Raw genomic sequence first — 20,047 nt, 5'->3', positions numbered from 1 at the left:
TCATTGATTCTGTCATTTGTAAAAAGGAGATCATTGATACATTGTTCTAAAGTTGCTGCTTTATCTGTAAAATACCACAAATGAAACCATCAACCTCAATGTTCTTTAATTTCAACAGTAAATTAAATTTACAAACAAGTTTTATACAAAATAATGTCTCTTAAGTATTTACATATCCAGACTTTAGATAAGGCAAGTCTGTTTCACTGGGGAAATCGCTGCTTCCTATAGATAACCCAAGCTGGCATTTTGTGGTCCGAGCCAAACCACGTTATTACTCTGACATGTCCTAACAGAGCATTAGGCTAGGGAGAATTTTTTTGCCAAAAAGTTGCGCAACTTTTTTTTTAGTGATCGTCAGTGGTGTCACACTGTGACAAGACAGTTGCAAAGAATCCATCCAAGTTGCGTTGCAGTCACCAGTGCGACACCATTGGCTGTAGCTCTACCTCTTTTGTCGCTTTAGCCTAAGGTTCTGTGTGTTGTTTGGTTACAGACTACAAATAAACCATGTGTAGTCCGATTCCCTTCAATCCATCCCGTTTTTTTGCATCTTGTTTCTCAGTAGGTTGTTCCTTTGTTCATCCATAAACTGCTGTCTACTGATGGGTAATTTTGCACAGCCTATTTAAAGGGAACCTGTCACCATGAAATGCAGCGCAGTCTACAGGCAGCATGAGCAGAGCAGATTGATATGTAATTTTGTGCGAAGAGAGTTAGTAAAACTTGTAATTTATTCATCTTAACCCCTGCTCTTTTTACGCATTGGAGCCATGTGGGTGCCACTAAGCGATTGACAGCTAACTCTCCATGACTATGCATACAGGGAAGGCTGTCAATCACTGAGTGGCACCACCCACATGACTCCAATGTGTAAAAAGAGCAGCGGTTTAAATGAATAAATTGCAAGTTTTACTGAATCTTTTCCCACACAACTATATATCAATCTGCTCAGCTCTTCCTGTTCTTTAATATGCTGCTTGCAGACTGCACTGCATTTTGTGGTGACAGGTTCACTTTAAATGAACATGCACACCTGGAGAACCAAGCATGCTTGCTTGTGGGAGAGTTGAAAGCTAATGTGTGTGTGTAGCAGTTCCTTACAAGTGAAACTCCTAAAGATAAAGTAGTAGGTGAATGTGGAAAGGGCTTAAAGCAAACCTGCAGGTGTTTGTTGCCCAGCGTAAAATGTGATAAGAAACTAAGCTCCATGATGTATAGAATTATTACTTGGGGCAGGGTTTCTGAGTAAGGGCTCATGCACACGAACGGTCCGAAACCACTTGAATGGGTCCACAGCATACGGAGCGGAATCCCATGGCTTCTGTGAGATTTATTTCCGTGCATCCACACTGCAAGAAAATAAAACATTCTATTTTTTTGTGGAATGGACTGATTCTTGCCGATCACGGACCCATTTAAGTAAATGGGTCTATAAACAGCGGGCACATGGCCATTGCCTGTGGATTGCAGACCACAGTTTATGGTCCGCAGCACTGGCGTCCTAGTGTGTACATACAGAAACTGGAAAAGCTGTCAATCCTCCTGAGTGGGTCAGATTAATAAGGACTCTGTCTCTCTTAGGAGTCCTATCAGGTATTACTCTACTTTTTACTTAGAAATCCTGCTCTAAATCACATAAACCCATATACCTCAGTTTCTCGCTGTCACTGTTAGAACAGGCTACTGCATTCCCATGCTGTCTAGGAAATGGTGGCAAGTGTATCACAAGCTTTAAAAAAAAAAAAAAAAGTTGCAAGAGACACTAGACTTAGGCTTAATTGCGGATCCGCAATACACGGGCACCGTTCCGTTTGCATTCCGCATCACGGATGCGGACCTATTCACTTTAATTGGTCCGGAGATGCGGAATGGAAGCATGGAACGGAAGCACTACGGAGTGCTTCTGTGGGGTCCCGTCCCGTATTTCCATGCCGCAAAAAGATAGGACATGTCATTAAAGTGAATGGGTCCGCGATCCGCTGCCCCACGGACGGTGTTCGCGCATTGCGCCCCCGCAGCACGACCATGGAGTGCACAAGTGTTCGTGTGCAGGAGGCCTTAATCGAAGGTCTGTTTCACACTTGTGTTGTGGCTTTCTGGTTTTGAGATCTGGCAGAAGATCTCAAAACCGAGCCAAATTGGATCAGTTTTGTCCCCATTCATTGTCAATGGGGAAAAAACTAATCAGGATGCATCTGTTCTATTTTGTTGTGTTTTTTTGACAGGACACAAAACCACTGCAAGCTGTGGTTTTGTGTCCGGTCTGTAAAACAAAACAAACCGGATTCGGCATGAAAGTCAATGGTGCCAGATCCGTTTTAACAAAAAAATAAAAATAAAAAACACGATCTGGCACCCATGGACTTACAATGATTTTCATACCGGATCTGGTTCCGTTTAGATTTAATACAACCGAAAATCCAGCTGAAACGGATGCATCCCGATATATTAAATTTCACGGATCCGTTTAATTCCAGTTTTGAGATCCTCTGCCAGACTTCAAAACTGGAAAGCCACACGCAAGTGTGAAACGGCCCTAAGAGCAATAGGATCTTTGGAGGGTGTGCTAAAGCTGTGGGAGACATAACAGAAGTCAAATAGTTGATGTTGCAATTATACAGCAAATACCAGAACTGCTTTACAGTAAATTTCATTGCTTCTCCATCTAATGTTCTGCTTCCTCATTCACCCAAAAAAAAAATATATATATTAATCACAGGAAACAGTGACTATGAGGCAGATGTACTAGATTATTTCCAGGTTCATAACTGATCCAGAACATGCTATTACAGACTCCATAGGTGTAAATACTTTGTTGCATAAAATATAATATGCATTAGCAGATCAGCCAACCAGATTTTATATGTAACCCTGCTATATCATCTTGTTCTAACATTTTATGCAGCTTGATTCAGCAGAAGTGTATATACTGTTCCCTGCCATATGCCAGCTCTTATTCCCCAAATACTTAAACTCTGAAAGCTCATACAATACTCCCACAGTGTCCCTTATATACAAATTAAAGCTTTGTCTCTGGTTCTATGCCGATGATCAGATATCAGGTACAGTTACATTGTGATCTTCATCTGTTTCAATCCCAACTTCTTCCTGCAAGTTTCCAGAGAGAATGTCATGAAGTAATACAACCTGTACACAAATTGTATTGCAGAGCGTTTTGAGAGTTAGGGCTGGTTCACACGAGCGAGTCCATTGCAGGAATCGCGCCTCTGTTCTGGACTTGCAGGAGCACACAGCATTATCATGATATATAATTCTAGGTGCCTCTCCTTGATCTTACTTCTACAGGATCATAGTGACATAAAGCTGTCAGTATGATCCTGTAGAAGTAAGGTCATGCAGAGGCACATAGCATTATAAAGACCACTTCCAGTAACAGCAGGTGCCCTACAGAGAAGGCTGAGACTTTTTTTTTTTAAATTGCCTTCTATATTGCATCATGAGGCAGCAGGTCTACTCTGGTCCTAGCGAACATATGATCACTGAGGGCCAGGTAACTGCACAAGCTGCTGGGTCTTAGCAGAGGCAGAACAGCTCTGCTGTAAGACTCATAGTTGCTACAACAAAAAATGAAATAAACAATACTACCACTAGCCCTCACAGTTTCTATCACTGCCCCCATCCATCATAAATTATATATCCCCTATAGCAAAACACTGTTCACGGAAAGGAACACAATTTAAAAATAAATACGATCATAAAAATGGCTTTATATTTAAAATTAATATATTTTAAAAAAAAGACTGACTTTCAGAGAAGCATGTAATAAAATATGTCTGGTATGGAAGAAGAATGTCCCAGTATTGAACAATTTAAAATTCTATATATATTTTGCTGCTGATACTTGCAGGACAGCAACAGGTTTGTAACTCTAGTTACTTACAAAGAATTGTTTCTTGCTTTTGGGGTATCCTTCAAGGATGGCATCGAAAATATCTGTAGCCTAGAATGTAAAAAGGTAATAAAAATCATTCAGTTTTTGTTTCCAGCAGTTCTGACTTTACCTATAAGGGGTATTCCAACAAAAAGTATATCTAGAGGTATCTTAAGGCCAGTTTCACATGAGCGTATTCAGTCTGGGAAACACAATCCATGTGGAAGCAGTATGTCCCGAGCTGAACACTCTTGTGACACAAACTGACAGCATTATAATGATTTATAAAGCTGTGTGTTCCCGCCCGACCTCAGATCTAATGACCTGCAATCACATAATGCTTTCAATATAATTTAATTCAGTGCAGCTGCAGTCAGACTTGAATTCACCGATTTATAAATCATTATAAGGCCCCATTTACACGACCGCATTTTTCGCGGGCCAGAAATATAATAGTTTCAATGGGTCCCCAAAAAATGCAGACATTACACAGCGAGCTGTCCGCATCCGTATGTACTTTCCCTAGCCCCACAAAAAAAAGATAGAACATGTCCTATTCTTGTCTGTTTTGGCCAAAGTCCAGCAACTAGGACTGCAAGTCTCCACAGAACTCTATAGAGAGTGTGTTAAGATTGCCCAGGTAAAGAAAAATATGGTTGATTTTTTTCAGGAACAACCACACAACTGTCCATGGTTTGTATTGGATATTGCAGGTCAGTAAATGGGGCTGTTTTTCTGCCCAAAACAGCACTGCACCTGTCCACGAGTTGAGTCTAGTACTGCAATACCACGTACTACCTGTGGAAAAGTATGGTGCTGTTTATGGGAAAGAGCAGCTGTGTTTTTCTAATTCTGGATGACCCCTTCAGGACCAGGCCATTTTTAAAATAATGTAACATGTCACTTTATGTGGAAATAACTTTGGAACACTTTCTTATCCAAGTCATTCTGAGACTGTACTTCATGATAGTGGTAAATTTCAGTCAATGTTTTTCAAAAAATACCAAATTTACAAAAAAAAATTGAATGATTCGCAACTTTCAATTTCTGTTTTTAAAACACATAGTGATACCTCCTAAAATAGATACTTTACATTTCCCATATGTCTAGTTTATGTTTGTTTCATTTTGGGAATGCAAGTAAATCTTAAAATTTTTCAGAAAATTTCCAAAACCCACTTTTTAAGGACCAGTTCAGGTCTGAAGTCACTTTGTGAGGCTTACATAATAGAAACCACCCAAAAATGACCCCATTTTAAAAACTACACCCCTCAAGATATTCAAAACTGATTTTACAAACTTTGTAGGTGTTCCACAACAGTTAAAGGATTTTTGGCCGATTTTTCCATTTTTTTACAGTAACAAAGCAAAAGGCCTTTAATAGACCTGGTTGTTACGGACATGGCGATACCCAATATGTGTGCTTTTTCACTTTTAACACAATGAAAGCATTTTTAAAACCGAAAAAAAAAATTAAAAAATTGTCTCCATATTCTGAGAGCCGTAGTTTTTTTTATTTTTTGCCCGATTGTTTTATGTAGGGTCTAATTTTTTGCGGGATGAGGTGACGATTTGATTGATACTATTTTGGTGGGATGAGGTGACGGTTTGATTGGTACTATTTTGGGGGGCATACGCTTTTTTGATTGCTTGGTGTTGCACTTTTTGTGATGTAACATGATTATGATTGTTTTAGCCTAGCACAGTTTTTATTTAATTTTATCTACGGCGTTCAGGTGAAGGGGTGGATCATGTGATATTTTTGTAGAGCCGGTCGTTATAGACACGCCAATACCCAATATGTCTGTTTTTCTTTTTTGTTTACAATTACCCACCCAATCAGCCTGTCGTACATGTACGGTGCTGGTCCTTAGGGCTACTTTCACACTGCCGTTTCAGGGTCCGCCTGTGAGATCCGTTTCAAGGCTCTCACAAGCGGCCCCAAACGGATAAGTTTAGTCCCAATGCATTCAGAATGCATCAGTTTGGCACTGTTCCGCCTCCATTCCGCTCTGGAGGCGGACATCAAAACGCTGCTTGCAGCGTTTTGGTGTCCGCCTGGCTGTGCGGAGCCATGCGGATCCGTCCTGACTTACAATGTAAGTGAATGGGGACGGATCAGTCTACATTTACACAATATTGGTGCAATTGTAAACGGATCCGTCCCCCATTGACTTTGACTTTGAATGTAAAGTCAGGACGGATCTGTTTGACTTACACTTAGACTTTTTTTGACTAAGTGTATGCAGACTGTTCCGTACTGAACGATACCATCGTTTGCATTATAGGTGCGGATCCATCTGTGCAGATACCAGACGGATACGCACCTAGCGCAGGTGTGAAAGTAGCCTTAGTCACGTCCACCAGCTCCGTACATGTACGGCGAGCTTCCTCTACGGGTTAAAGTATCGCTTGTTGACAGCTGTGCACATGTTCAACATAAACATTTGTCCTGTTATCCCCACTGAGGAAAAGGGAAATACTCAATGGACACAGCAAGCTAAAACCGCAACCATGTAAACTGCATGAGGCAAAAAGGGAACGTCAAGCAGTCACAATTTTTGCACAAGAACTATGCATAAAAAATAGCTGTTTTATCATTGTACACTACTCTAGGCTACTCTTTTTCTGAAAAGTGGATGGTGCTTACTGGGAGAAGTGTGGCCTCTTGCAGCCCAGTACATTTAGGCCCCTTTCACATGGGCGAGTATTCCGCGCGGATGCGATGCGCGAGTTGAATGCATTGCACCCGCACTGAATCCCGACCTATTCATTTCTATGAGGCTGTTCACATGAGCGGCGATTTTCACGCATCACTTCTGCGTTGCGTGAAAATCGCAGCAAGCTCTATTTTGTGCATTTTTTACGTAACACAGGCCCCATAGATATGAATGGAGTTGCGTGAAAATCGCAAGCATCCGCAAGCAAGTGCGGATGCGGTGCAATTTTCACGCACGGTTGATAGGAGACCCGATCATTATTATTTTCCATTATAACATGGTTATAAGGGAAAATAATGGCATTCTGAATACAGAATGCATAATAAAATATCGCTGGAGGGGTTAAAAATAAAATAAAATTTAACTCACCTTAATCCACTTGATCGCGCAGCCGGCATCTCTTCTGTGCGCAGTAACAGGACCTGTGGTGACGTCACTCCGGTCATCACATGGTCCATCACCATGGTAAAAGATCATGTGATGACCGGAGTGACGACACCACAGGTCCTGTTCCTGCACACAGCAAAGGAAGACAGACAGAAGAGATGCCGGCTGCGCGATCAAGTGGATTAAGGCGGGTTAAAAAGTGTTTTAACCCCTCCAGCGCTATTTTACTATGCATTCTGTATTCAGAATGCTATTATTTTCGGTTATAAGGGAAAATAATACAATCTACAGAACACCGATCCCAAACATACAGATTTTTCTCACGCGAGTGCAAAACGCATTACAATGTTTTGGACTTGCGTGGAAAAATCGTGCATGTTCCCGCAACGCACCCGAACCTTTTCCCGCAACGCCTGTCTGGAAGAGGCCTTAGGGTTGTGGAGTTGAAGGTAGGTAATCTGTTCTCACATCTCCGGTGTTCTTCTCTGTCCCTTATACAAGGTATATTTATGCTGCTCCAAAGCCCTTAGTTACAATGCCTGAAACTGCAGACTGTCTGTAGTGAAGACTACATGTTTGCAGTAATCTCAGAACAGGAAGACCGTGTTTAAATTATTCCGATTATATTAAATTATCCCCTATACTGTTAACTATTAGGTTAGTGGGGGTCCTAGCGCTGGGACCCCCAGCAACCACGAGAACAAGGACCCCGTGGAGCTGCTAGAAATTAGCAGAGTGGTTGGTTGGGCTGAGCGCATCCCCGACTGTCCTCATTTCGGGGGTGTCCACAGGGTATGGATGTTCTTGTGGTTGGTGGGGGTCCCAGCCGTAGGTTAATATAACCAGAATACCCCTTAAACGGTCTGGGAATAAGTAACTTTTCACAGGGCCCAAAGCATACTTACCTACTTCCCTGCTGCTCTGGTCCTGCATGCCAGTTCCCATTTGTCCCTCTTCCGATAAGCAGCTTGGCTGCTCCGCCAATAAATGGCTTCAGATGTGTCTCTTGTGGACATTTTACCACTGAAGCCAGTCATTGGCTGCAGTGGAGCAGATTATCATGTTGGAGAGGAAGTAAACAAGCTGTGGACCGGAAGATGGGCTACGGCAGCAAGTGCGCAGGACCAGAGCTGCAGGTAAGTATGAATCTTTCCATAGCAGAGTCAGGCTGCAGAACCTTTTACAGCAAGCAATAAATATAGCAGCTACACTTTTTACATGTTTCTTTTTTTCCCATTTAGACTTGCACATGATTCTCTGCATTTCCAGGACAGACATATTGAGCTTTTCTAACTTTTTTTTTTAGCTTTTTCTAACTCTTTCTAATGACAAATTCATACATTTCTTACAATTATTAAGTGTATAACTGCATTTTCCAGTTAATAAATGCATAGTGCATTGCATATTTACTTAAAGGGATCTGGATAATTTCAGACATTGTATTCAAATAAATATGGTTTAAGTTCTAAGTAGCCTGATTACTTACATGATAGTAAGAAAAAAAGACAGATGTCACCATTTTCCTACAGTAAGGCTACTTTCACACTTGCGGCAGTGTGATCCGGCGGGCAGTTCCGTCGTCGGAACTGCCCGCCGGATCCGCCGCACAAATGCATTGCAAGGACGGATCCGTCTTGTATCTTATTTTACATTTTTACCGGTCTGCGCATGCGCAGACCGGATACGGCATTCCGGTATTTTGAATGCCGGATCCGGCACTAATACATTCCTACAGGACAAAAATGCCGGATCCGGCATTCAGGCGTGTCTTCAGTTTTTTTTTGCCGGAGATAAAACCGTAGCATGCTACGGTTTTATCTTTTGCCTGATCAGTCAAAATGACTGAACTGAAGACATCCTGATGCATCCTGGACAGATTACTCTCCATTCAGAATGCATGGGGACATGCCTGATCAGTTCTTTTCCGGTATAGAGCCCCTAGGACAGAACTCTATGCCGGAAAAGAAAAACGCTAGTGTGAAAGTACCCTAACTTTGCCATTAGTAAACTATTGGCCATTTATGAAGGAGTCGGAGTGTTAAACATTACAGGAGTCATAACTTTGGCTTACTGACTCCACAACCCTGCCAAAAACTGGCAAATTATAGCACAAAACTATGCATCATAGCTGGAGCAGATTGAGAGGACTGCGATGTGCCAAATTTATTAAAAGGTCTCCTAATAAATTGGATGTCTTGCTTGAGTGCTAACTAGTTCAGAATGGCTTATGATCTGCTAGTCTTGACAAATTGGGCACTTGTAGTATTTCTGTGCAGCACAGATGACTAAGTAACATGGCTTCATGACTATATAATTTGGGAGGAGGACGGATGTGGAGTGAATTACAGCCAGATTAAAAAACAATACAGGTATGTGACAATGAGATAAAGTTGTGATGTTAGGCTTAAAACAAAATATTAGACTTCTTAGTCAAACACCCACAACACTAGTATATGAAGCCAGCAAGTAGAAAGGAGGTAGAAATGCTCACCATGCGTTTCCTCTTTCTCCATTCTTTACTGTATTGCTTCCGTTCGCTATACACCTAGAAGACAAGCAGCAGAACGGGGACATTACATACAACATGCAGGCGGTGCAAAGTAATTCCTAAATGCTTCAGGTACTGGCTTTCTGAACTATACAGTCAGATATTTTTACAGCCCAACAAACAAGAAACAGTGTTGTCCCACTCTACCAATCTCTCCTTTTAAATAACTAGAATCTGATTGGCTGTCATGGTACTGGCCAGGCCCCTTCCACAACTGGCTGGAACGGAGATCTCTCCAATCCCAGCATTTTAACCCCTTAGATGTCGTGGTCAATAGCGACTGTAGAATCTCAAGTATTTGGCGAAGGGTCTGCTGATTGGTTACCATGGTAGCTGGGGGACCTAACAAACGCCCAGATCAGCCATCTATATCTGTCTATAAGGCCTAATAGGTTGTTTGTCCGTATAACACAGTATTCCAAAGCATTATACAAGTGACATGAGCAAAGAATAGCTGCTTTAATTCCCAAGTGGGCAAAAAAAGTTAAATTATTCTTAATAATTAAAAGTATCATTTAAAAAACAAACTTCTCAAAAATAAATCTGTTTTAATAAAAATAAAATCACGCCTTTCTGATACTGAAGGTAAATACTGTTTCCGTCTCTCTTGGCTGTGCAGGTGACATGGCTGTCAGCCAAACAGTCACTTGGCAGATAGCCATCTTTATGTTTGGTTGGCCTTATTTGCTGTGTCTGTAATGGGCACATATTGATAGCATCCAATCCCTAACTGTACCTTCTCTTTTTCCTCAGGGGTGACATGATTAGTTGCAGATTTAATCTTCTGCAGCTTTTCCTGATGCCTACTACATTCCTGCTTTAATTCTTTGATTTCTTTCACCATCTCCTCAGTGGTCATGGAGCTGTTAAGATCTTTCAGCTCTACAAAGGGTGACATTTCGTATTAACAGTAACACATGCCAAGAACAAAAACCCACAACTGTTAATGTAAAGGCCCCCACACACATTAACAAGGACCTTTCACCACTCCTGACATGCCTGTTTAATAGCTTCATGCATTCCCTTCATTCTGTAACACCTATTCTTATGGCTCTATGTTGTGCCATTCCTTTAGGCTGGGTTCACACTTGAGCGTTGCGCAAACGCGCGTTTTAGACGCACATTTTTATGCGCGTTTTTGTAATAGTAAACGCGCGTTTGACGCGCGTTTCTGTGATTCACTACAGTGTCCTATGGCCACAAACGCCCCAAAAGTCGCTCATGTACTTTTTGGAGCGTCGGGCGTTTTACAGCGCGATCGTACGCGCTGTAAAACGCCCAAGTGTGAACCATTCCCATAGGGAATCATTGGTTTCTCCTTGTTGAGCGTTTTACAGCACGTAGGAACGCGCTGTAAAACGCTCAGGTGTGAACCCAGCCTTAGGCTACATTCACACGTCAGTATTTTTCTATAATCCGAATTTCGGTCCGTTTTTTGCGGATCCGTTGTTCCTGAAAATGTTTCCGTATGTCATCCGTTTTTTGCGGATCCGCAAAAAACGGAAACATGTATACATTTCAATAATTAAATAAAGTTGTTTGGATTTCTTTGGAAAAAAAAATAAAAAATATATATATATTTGCTATGTGTTTCCAGGAACGGATTCCGCAAAAAACGGGAGACATACGGAATGACATCCGAATGTCTTCCGTTTTTTGCGGAACCATTGACTTTGCATTGTACCAGGATCCGATTTTTCGGGAACATAATAGGACATGTTTTATATTTAAACGGACATGCGGAACGGAACAACGGAAACGGACAGCACACATTGTGCTGTCCGATTTTTTCCAGGACCCATTGAAAATGAATGGGTCCTGATCTGTTCAGCAAAAAACGGAACAGATCAGGAAAGAAAAAACAGACGTGTGAATGGACCCTTATTATTTCAACTAGAAGTTATGAATGAATTGCTAGCAGTCGGCAATAAGGGTACAGAGGGAGGTACGGTAACCAGTTGGGGGTGTGTACAGCACTTGTTTCTGTGCCTGGTATCACAGCAGGTCATATTATGAGGCAATACTTTAAAGGCTATGGACACCTTTGGAGGCAATTTTTGTTTATGATTGCGTTTTACTCATTTTGGGCTAAAAATCATATTTTCAATTGGCCTTTAGGAAAAATATTGACCTGTTCTGTCACAAAGGGTTAACTGTTTTACTAACAGTGTGACTGGTTCTTTCATTTTCACTTTGTGCTGGTCATATATCTACTAAGAGGCCATAAACACTTATTTAAGCCACATTCTTATCATTAAGATAAGAACTGAGCTATAATGAATATGAAATCTGTCTGCTCCTAGTCTGATGGAAAAGAGAGAAGATCCAGAGGCTGCTACTAGAGCTTCTCAGCTCTGTACAGGAAAAAGGGCTCCGTATTTTTTAATAAAGACCAATTGGAAAAATGATTTTTAGCTCAAAATGAGTGCAATCATAAAAAAATTGCTCCTCCTTTAAAGCCCCCCCCCCCCCCATATGCCTGGGCCCCTCACAGAGCCTGTACTTACCTCGCTCACCAGCACATGCGTGGCTTCTGATGCTGACACGGCCGCTGCTACATCTTCCTGTCCCGCAGATCAAAACATCCGGCATCGGGGGTGGCAACCAATCAATAGCAGGCCTCGACAGGAATAAGCCTCCCTAGCCTCCCCCCCTTACCTCCACGTTGCTGGATGTTTTCATCAGCGCGATGGGGAGATGCAGCGGCGGCTGTCAGAAGTAACATGGATGCCGGGGAGCGAGGCAAGTACAACCTCTGTGGGGGGCCCGGGCATTATAGATCTTGGCCCAGGGGGGCATTATAGATCTTGAATAACCCCTTTAAGGCATATCACATATAACCAAAAGTAAATGACAAACCTGTCTCCAGCTGACGGCACCCCTGCTGGTCACTCTGCACTTTACTAGACACTTCTGAGATCTGGTCATCCAGACTCTTGAGCTCTGCTTCACTCACATTTGGGAACTGGTCCTAAACAAACAATTAAAGGGATGACACTATGGCCAGCACAATTAAGCAAAGGAAAGCTATATATGAGGAGACACTATTTAGCTCACCTGATCAGCAAAGTAGATTTTCTGCTTGCCATAAACCTTCTCCTTGATTTGTCCTTGCTGGGCAAGTAGCTCCATTGCTTTAACAACAGCCTGGAGTGGAGAAACAGACAATGATGGGGGTATGTAAGGAGATGTAAATGAAGTTACTGGCACTATGGAAAACACACGTTTATTAGTTCATGCCAAATTTTTCTGGAGCATGTGAATGGGGCACAAAAATCCTCATTCATTTGCATTAGCAAGAATGAAGGATTTAGGTGCAGTATCCATGTCTATTCCCTGAATGTGTTACCATGGCCTAAAGGGTAGGGAGTAAGCATGTGCTTGCAGTGTTGAGTTCTCGGAGACACACCCAAAACGCAGCATAACAGTGATGTGTGGCAGCACCCTTAAAGGGGTTGTCCAGGTTCAGCTGGATCACGCAGGACAAGGGCTTTTTTATTTACAATAACACACTGCCAGCAGTGTGTTCGGTGACGTCACCGGCTCTGATGGGCGGGCTTTAGTGCTGCCCTAGCCGTTTTACAAGCTAGGGCAGTGCTAAAAACCGCCTATTAGTGACGGTGATGTCGCTGGCCGGAAGCCTCCGCCTGGCAGCCCCATGGAGAGCTCGGTACGTCACCGGAACTCCAGAAAATGCCTTTGAGCATCAGAGCATCAACTGCTCCAATGCTCAAGTCAGGGGGGCTGTCTGGGTGAAAATGGGGACATCTCACCATTACTAAGTGAAATGGCACTAAGTCCTGATCCACAGGTGGCTGTTTTATTAACTCCCATTGCAGTGCATAGGAGCTACAGGAACAGTGCTGCACAGCAAGCTATAATGTTCCCCTAAGCCTAAGGCCTCATGCACACGACCGTTGTTCCGTTTTCCGTGATTTTCTGCGGACCCATTGACTTTCAATGGGTCCGTGGAAAACTCGGCTAATGCACCGCTTGTCATCCGCGTCCGTGATAAAAATACCTGGGACCTGTCCTATTTTTTTTCACGGACAACGGTTCGCGGACCAATTTAAGTCAATGGGTCTGTGAAAAAACACGGAGGTACACAAGATTGTCATTTGCGTCCGTTTTTTTCCCATCATTTGCATGGCAAACTTGACTTAGATTTTTTTTTTTACTTTCCTTCATGTCTGGTGATCCTCCAAAAATAAAGCAAGACACACGGAAACAAAAACAGACACGGATCACGGAACCCCTTTTTGCGGACCGCAAAAAAATACTGTTGTGTGCATGAGGCCTAACTCAGAATCAGCATAGCTTGCTGGGCTACACTGTTCCTCCTATGAACTGCAATGGGAGCTAAAGAAACATCAGAGCACAGGCCCGCTTAGCTTTTTCCCAGCCACCCAGGCCATCTTGCCTTAGTAAGGGCTGGTTCACAGAAGTATGTGCAGTCTGGGAATCATGCTCCATGTGTATGCGTGATCCTCCATTCTGGACACTGCTTATCTTGCAGGAGCGCATGGCATACAGATTTATAATGCTATGTGCCTCTGCATGACCTTCCTTCTACAGAATTATAGTGTCAGCTTTCAGTATGAACCTGTACAAGTAAGGTAAAGGAAAGGTACACAGAATTATAAATCAGTATAATGCCATGCACTCCTACAAGACGAGCAGTGTCCAGAACGGAAGATCATGCTCACTCATTGAGTGTGATTCCCAGACTGCACACACTTGTGTGATACAGTCCTAACAATGAAATAAGAAAAAAAAAAAACTTTAGGCCCCTTTCAGACGAGCGAGTCTCAAGCATCCGTCTTGCAGCAAGCATGAGTATGCAGCAGCACCTATCCTGCACTGAAGGGGTCGTATAGCATTATATTGATTTATGATGCTAGGTAATCGTTATAGTTCTAGAATGTATTGTATAACACTGACAGCATTATGTCAGTGTTATACAATACATTCCAGAACTGTAAGGCCCCTTGCACACGGGCGTCAATTTCAGTCCGTTTTGTCTGTGATTGAAAAGTGTTTTAATGCGTTTTGCACACGCGTGATAAAAAACTGAATGTAGTACCCACACCCGAACCCGGACTTCTTCACTGAAGTTCGGTTTTGGGTTCGGTATTCTGTAGATTTTTTTATTTTTTTTCATTATTACATGGTTATAATGCTAAATAATAGCATTCTTTAATACAGAATGCTAAGTAAAATGTCCCTTGAGGGTTAAGAAAAATTACGCACCTCATCCACTTGATCGCGCAGCCGTTATCGTCTTCTTTCTTCTTCTTGCAGAACCTGCAAAAGGACCTGCGCTGATGTCATCGCGCTCACCACGCATTGCACCCGCGCAGAAAACTTGCCAGTGTGAAAGGGGCCTAAGGGTTACATAGCATCATAAATCAATATAATGCGACCCCGTCAGTGCTGGTCAGGACGGGTGCTGCTGCAAATTCGCCCTGCAAGTCCAATGCGCGAGACTCGCTCGTCTGAAAGGGTCCTTAAAGACTTTGTCTCATTAGGACAACCCCTTTTTAATTTGAAGCCAGACCATCAATCAGCAGCTGCTATCTTTCATACAACCATTCAGTAGCAGTAATGCAAATGAAATTTTTAAAATCTGCAACATGTCAACTTAGTCTACATGTGCATGGCCATATCAGTTCTACAGTCTGCAAACCACATAAATTTCGGTGCAATCTGCTTTTTTCTCAGTCCCATTAATAGAAATGGCTATTCTTGTCCGCAAAATAGACAAAAATAAGACATGTCCTATAATTTGCGGGATAGACATATGGACACAGACAGCACACGGATGACATCTGTGTGGTATCGTTTTTCTTTTTTTGGAGACAAAGAAATGAATGGGGCCAAGTGCGATCCACAAAAATTGCAGATTCAAATTATGGTTGTGTGCATGAGGCCTTGTCCTGTGGAGGGTACTCTTTTTAATGCAGAGGGAAAGATTTGCAGTAAATGGGCAGGTATGTAACCCGTGGATTTGTTGAGGATTTCCTGCACCAAAATATCTCCTATGTGGACATACTATAAAGGCGGCCATACACATTAGAGAGAAGTTGGTTGATAGTTGAACACATCTGGTGAACGACCACACACATTTTAGCCCATAGTGGCTTTTAGATTTGTTCAAACTGCCCATACATGCTCAACGAAACCAGCCGATGGACGAAAGATCTTTTGTCGAACTATCGGTCAAAAATATTAAACATTGCTGACTTCTTATCAGACGATAATGGTCTGTCATCCGCTGTCTAAAACGTTTGTTCACTGTTAAATTTCGTTTTGTTCCAACTTTAGACTAACGTCTCTTGTCCTGCGCACTGTTGGCTGACAGCTGTCTCTGTATCTCTGCTCAGTTTTCAGCTTGTGGGTACATTTCCCCACAATACCATTACTACATTATTATTTACTTACAGTTTTGCCAAGCCCATGTTCCCTCTGCAGGTTACTGAATACATCTTGGGTGCTGTACGGCCGGTTTTGGTCATTCATATACTTCAGAATAAGACTGTTGGCTGTAGGGAGAGATTTTGGAGGGTTATCCCATGCAGGGTATTACTATGCAATGAACAGTGTTCCAAATGAAGTATTGCAATAAACATATAATAAGGTTTGTATGTACTACACTCTTCTCTCTGGCAGCGCCCCCTGCTGTTTATCCTTCTGGTCCACCTACTCCTGCATTCAGTGGTGGACTTCCTTTCTCCTCCTCTCAGTGCCAGCATAGTGAGAAGCAGATGAAGTGGCTCAGACACCTTTCATTTATTCCTACTTAGAAATTTATAGAACTACTTAAAGAAGTTGTCCCATCACATACAATGGGGGCATATCGCTAGGGTATGCCACCATTGTCTGATAATTGTGGGTCCCACCTCTGGGACCCGCACCTACAACTAGAACGGAGCGGGGAGAGTTGTGGCTGGAGGACCTCGGGTTACGGCCACCACCAAGCGCTGCTCCCATACAAGTGAATGGGAGCACACCGCGCATGTACTACTTTCTCCATGTACGTGCGGGTCCCAGAGGTGGGACCCGCACCTATCAGACAATGGGGGCACATCCTAGCGATATGCCGCGATTGTCTGTAACGGCAAAACCCCTTCAACTATATCTCTCTCTGGACAGTGGAGAAGTAAATTGCGGGGACATTACATGCCATATATCTCTGGGGCCATATGTGAGGAATTATTTTCTATGTAGGGGAGGAAGAGGTTATCAAAAGCTATTTGCAGCACATCCTGGGAGGTGCAGAAGATCAGCTGCTATCCACCCATAGAAAGGGAGGTACACAAGATAAGTGAAAAAAAAGTTTTTCTGTTGGATTCTGTGTGAAACTGGAGCAATATGGAGGCACAGTAAGGTCCCGTACACTTCTGTCAGAGCCTTATATTAGCCCCAGGAATCTGATCCTGCGATAAATACACGTCTCCCCACTAAACCTTCATATATACCCAGAAAGACTAACTTCTTACGGTATAAGATCTCTGGGATAAATGTATCAAAAAGGACCAGGGGGAGTCGTTGCCCATGACAACCAATCAGCTCATGGCTTACAATTTCTAACAGGCCTTTGAAAAATGAGAGGCGAAAGATAATTGGTTGTTAATGGCAACGACTCCACTTTTCCTCTGGAAGAGTTCTGTACTCCTTCATACTGCAGGTGACACAGCTGTAACGTTCCATGTGCTGTGTATGTATAAACATATGAATACAGGCGGCGGGTCACTCACCCACAGCGTCTTTTGATTTACTCATCTCTCGGTATGCACAGCGCTCAAATAACTGAATAAATTGACAATCCCGCCACTCCGCTCCACGGCATTTTCATTTACGACTCCATCCCCAGCTCGAGACTTGGAACGCAAACAGGAAATGACAATCAAGCTATGAGTGCAGAGCGAATCCAGAACGAGGCGTGCACCGCACGTGGTTTAGTCCACTGTACCTAGTGGGCTTTAAAATGACGAGCGCCCAGGTTCCGTTATTTAATGCGTTTAATAACAGCAAGCCCGATTGGTTGTCCTTGGCAACATGGCTGCCCTTTCACCAGATGGTTTTGAAAAACATATTCATTCATTGATTGACTGTAGGAAGTACTGCCTGACAATATGGCCATGTCCATGCACATCTTGCTTATTGAAACTGTCCACCACCATTGCTGTGCTGTGCCCGAACATGAGTACAGAATAGGGCTGTATTCACACCGTATTCATGCACTTTATATGACAAATCTGTCCATAGTCACGCTATCTAGATGGCGAATGCCAAAAACACGTCTGAAGGAGATGTGTGAGGCCGCACGCGGCTTCACCAAGCAGATCCTCAGTGGATGACCTGAGTTCACATCTGTGTTAGGAATCTTACTTTACTATGGTTATAGACACAGAAAAACTGAATTCAAGCAGTGAGAAATCTCACATGACCGTCACCGGAGGGTCAATGGACCCCACTGACTTATAATGGAGTCCCTCAGGAGCTATCATATTGCAGGGGAAAAAAACTGCTACATGGTGGGTTATTTGTAATGGCAAGTATGATGGAGTCCGCTGTAGATGCGAACAGCGCCTTGGTGGACTCGTTTCATACAGGTTACTTCTTGCAGGTTATCGATAGGGGTCTTGGACCGATTGGAATTTTCCATTCTTTGCAGTGGGACAATAATCTGATGTCAGGTGAACCGCACACGTTGCCTATTTGTATGGAGAAAATCAGCATGAAAACTGTATAAAAATTTGATAAAAACCATGCATAAATCGCCATTTATTGTTTTTTTGTGCATTTTTTTTATATTTAACAACCCAATTGAAGTCTGTGGTAAAAATCACTGCACATAGGCTGGGTTCAAAAGTGAGAGAAAAGCCAGCGGAAAAATCGGATTTCACACTCTCTATTGCAAGGGTGATATAGAAAATGTTCATTTCTCTATGAAAATCTGCATCTAATCTCTAACGTACAAAGGTAGCCTACAGTTATTTTATACGCACACCGAGGGGCAGACTGGTCATAGACCATACAGCGGATTTTCTCTGTGCATTAGACTGGCTCAGAATGGCTGGAGTAATGGCAATATACAAAATGTCAAATAAAATATAAATACCAATTTCAATTACATATATGTAGTCTCGGCCCCTTTAAGCAGCTGTCTCTGGGGCCCTCACTTTCATGGCTCTTCAGGTTCTATAGTAAAATGATCATAACAGTATGTCCATCCTTCGTATGGAAACCACATATTTTCCACTATTGCATAGTTGTGGAAAATGTATATGCCATGGTCTGAATATTAGTGTAGGTTTAATATAGCTGGATACAATAGCTTGGGTTAGTTTAGTTATATTTAGTCAATAGGTCTCCAGACTTATAATAAATAATGTTGATATAGATATTTCATTGCTGTTGTGTTATTCAGTGTTAGCAAGCTTCAGGTCTAGGGAGTGCATCTCAACCTCCTCTATGGCCTTCAGGTGGTGCTGCGTCCTGTCGTGTCATGGAAGTGTTCCCTCCTTGAAATCAGGGACCCAAATTCATAGATCTTCCTGGATTCAGCTCTGAACATCTTGGCTATAAAGTCACCTCTCCACCAATCTTTTTTTTAACTGATTGTAATGCAGTATATTTTAAATGAGGCGACAAAGAGATTTGTACTGGTCATCTGTAAATAAAAATTTGACTCAAAATAATTATGAGAAAATAAATTGAATACCTTCCAAAACAAAATGCAATTTATCTACTTCCACATTATGTTTTAGACTAAATTTTTTTTTCACTGTCTTGAATGCCCTGCTCGTGATTAATAAAGAACTTACATCTAGAGATTTGAGAACAATCTGTGTGTATATTGCTGTGTCTGTGAAGACTGTTGTTCTCATGTGTTTCTGATACTGTGAATTAAGTGGTTTTGGTCCTTCCTGCTATGGTTTCCTGCGATGTTTGTGACACCTGGTCTTTGTTAGGGTTTGATGTTCATGTGGTGATGATCTGTGTTGTTGGCCTAAAAATGATTTGTAAGTGGTTGATATTTATTATATTCTGGTATATTATATTGTGTTGTAGAGTCAGCTTGTAATCAAGGAGCTAATCTGGATGACTCTTCGACACAATATAATATACCAATATAGCAGTGGTCCCTCAAGTTACAATAATAATTGGTTCCAGGGTGACCATTGTATGTTGAAACCATTGTAAGTTGAGTAATCGGTTCCAAAGCCCCAAAATATCATCCAAGATAAGAGAAAATGAAGATTTAAGAAAAAAAGGAAGATAACTAAGGGCACTTTCACACTTGCGTTCTTTTCTTCCGGCATAGAGTTCCGTCGCCGGGGCTCTATGCTGGAAGAATCCTGATCAGTTTTATCCTAATGCATTCTGAATGGAGAGAAATCCGTTCAGGATGCATCAGGATGTCTTCAGTTCAGGACCGGAACGTTTTTTGGCCAGAGAAAATACAGCAGCATGCTGCGCTTTTTGCTCTGGC

At 42.4% G+C, this 20,047-nt stretch overlaps 1 protein-coding gene across 1 annotated transcript; it reads right to left on the bottom strand.

Annotated features, from left to right (window-relative positions):
• Positions 1–1,883: 1,883 nt before the first annotated feature.
• On the bottom strand, positions 1,884–17,428 carry LOC122941201 (PSMC3 interacting protein). The gene is made up of 8 exons (XM_044298262.1): positions 17,307–17,428; positions 15,991–16,091; positions 12,607–12,696; positions 12,409–12,520; positions 10,286–10,431; positions 9,493–9,546; positions 3,905–3,964; positions 1,884–3,111 (listed from the first exon to the last, which is right to left on the bottom strand). The coding sequence occupies exons 1-8, from the start codon at positions 17,329–17,331 to the stop codon at positions 3,055–3,057; spliced, it is 645 nt and encodes a 214-aa protein (XP_044154197.1). The 5' UTR covers positions 17,332–17,428; the 3' UTR covers positions 1,884–3,054.
• Positions 17,429–20,047: the final 2,619 nt, after the last annotated feature.

This window comes from Bufo gargarizans, chromosome 6 (assembly GCF_014858855.1).
Source record: "Bufo gargarizans isolate SCDJY-AF-19 chromosome 6, ASM1485885v1, whole genome shotgun sequence".
In the NCBI taxonomy this organism is placed as follows: domain Eukaryota; kingdom Metazoa; phylum Chordata; class Amphibia; order Anura; family Bufonidae; genus Bufo; species Bufo gargarizans.
This window is presented reverse-complemented; position numbering and strand designations above follow the sequence as displayed.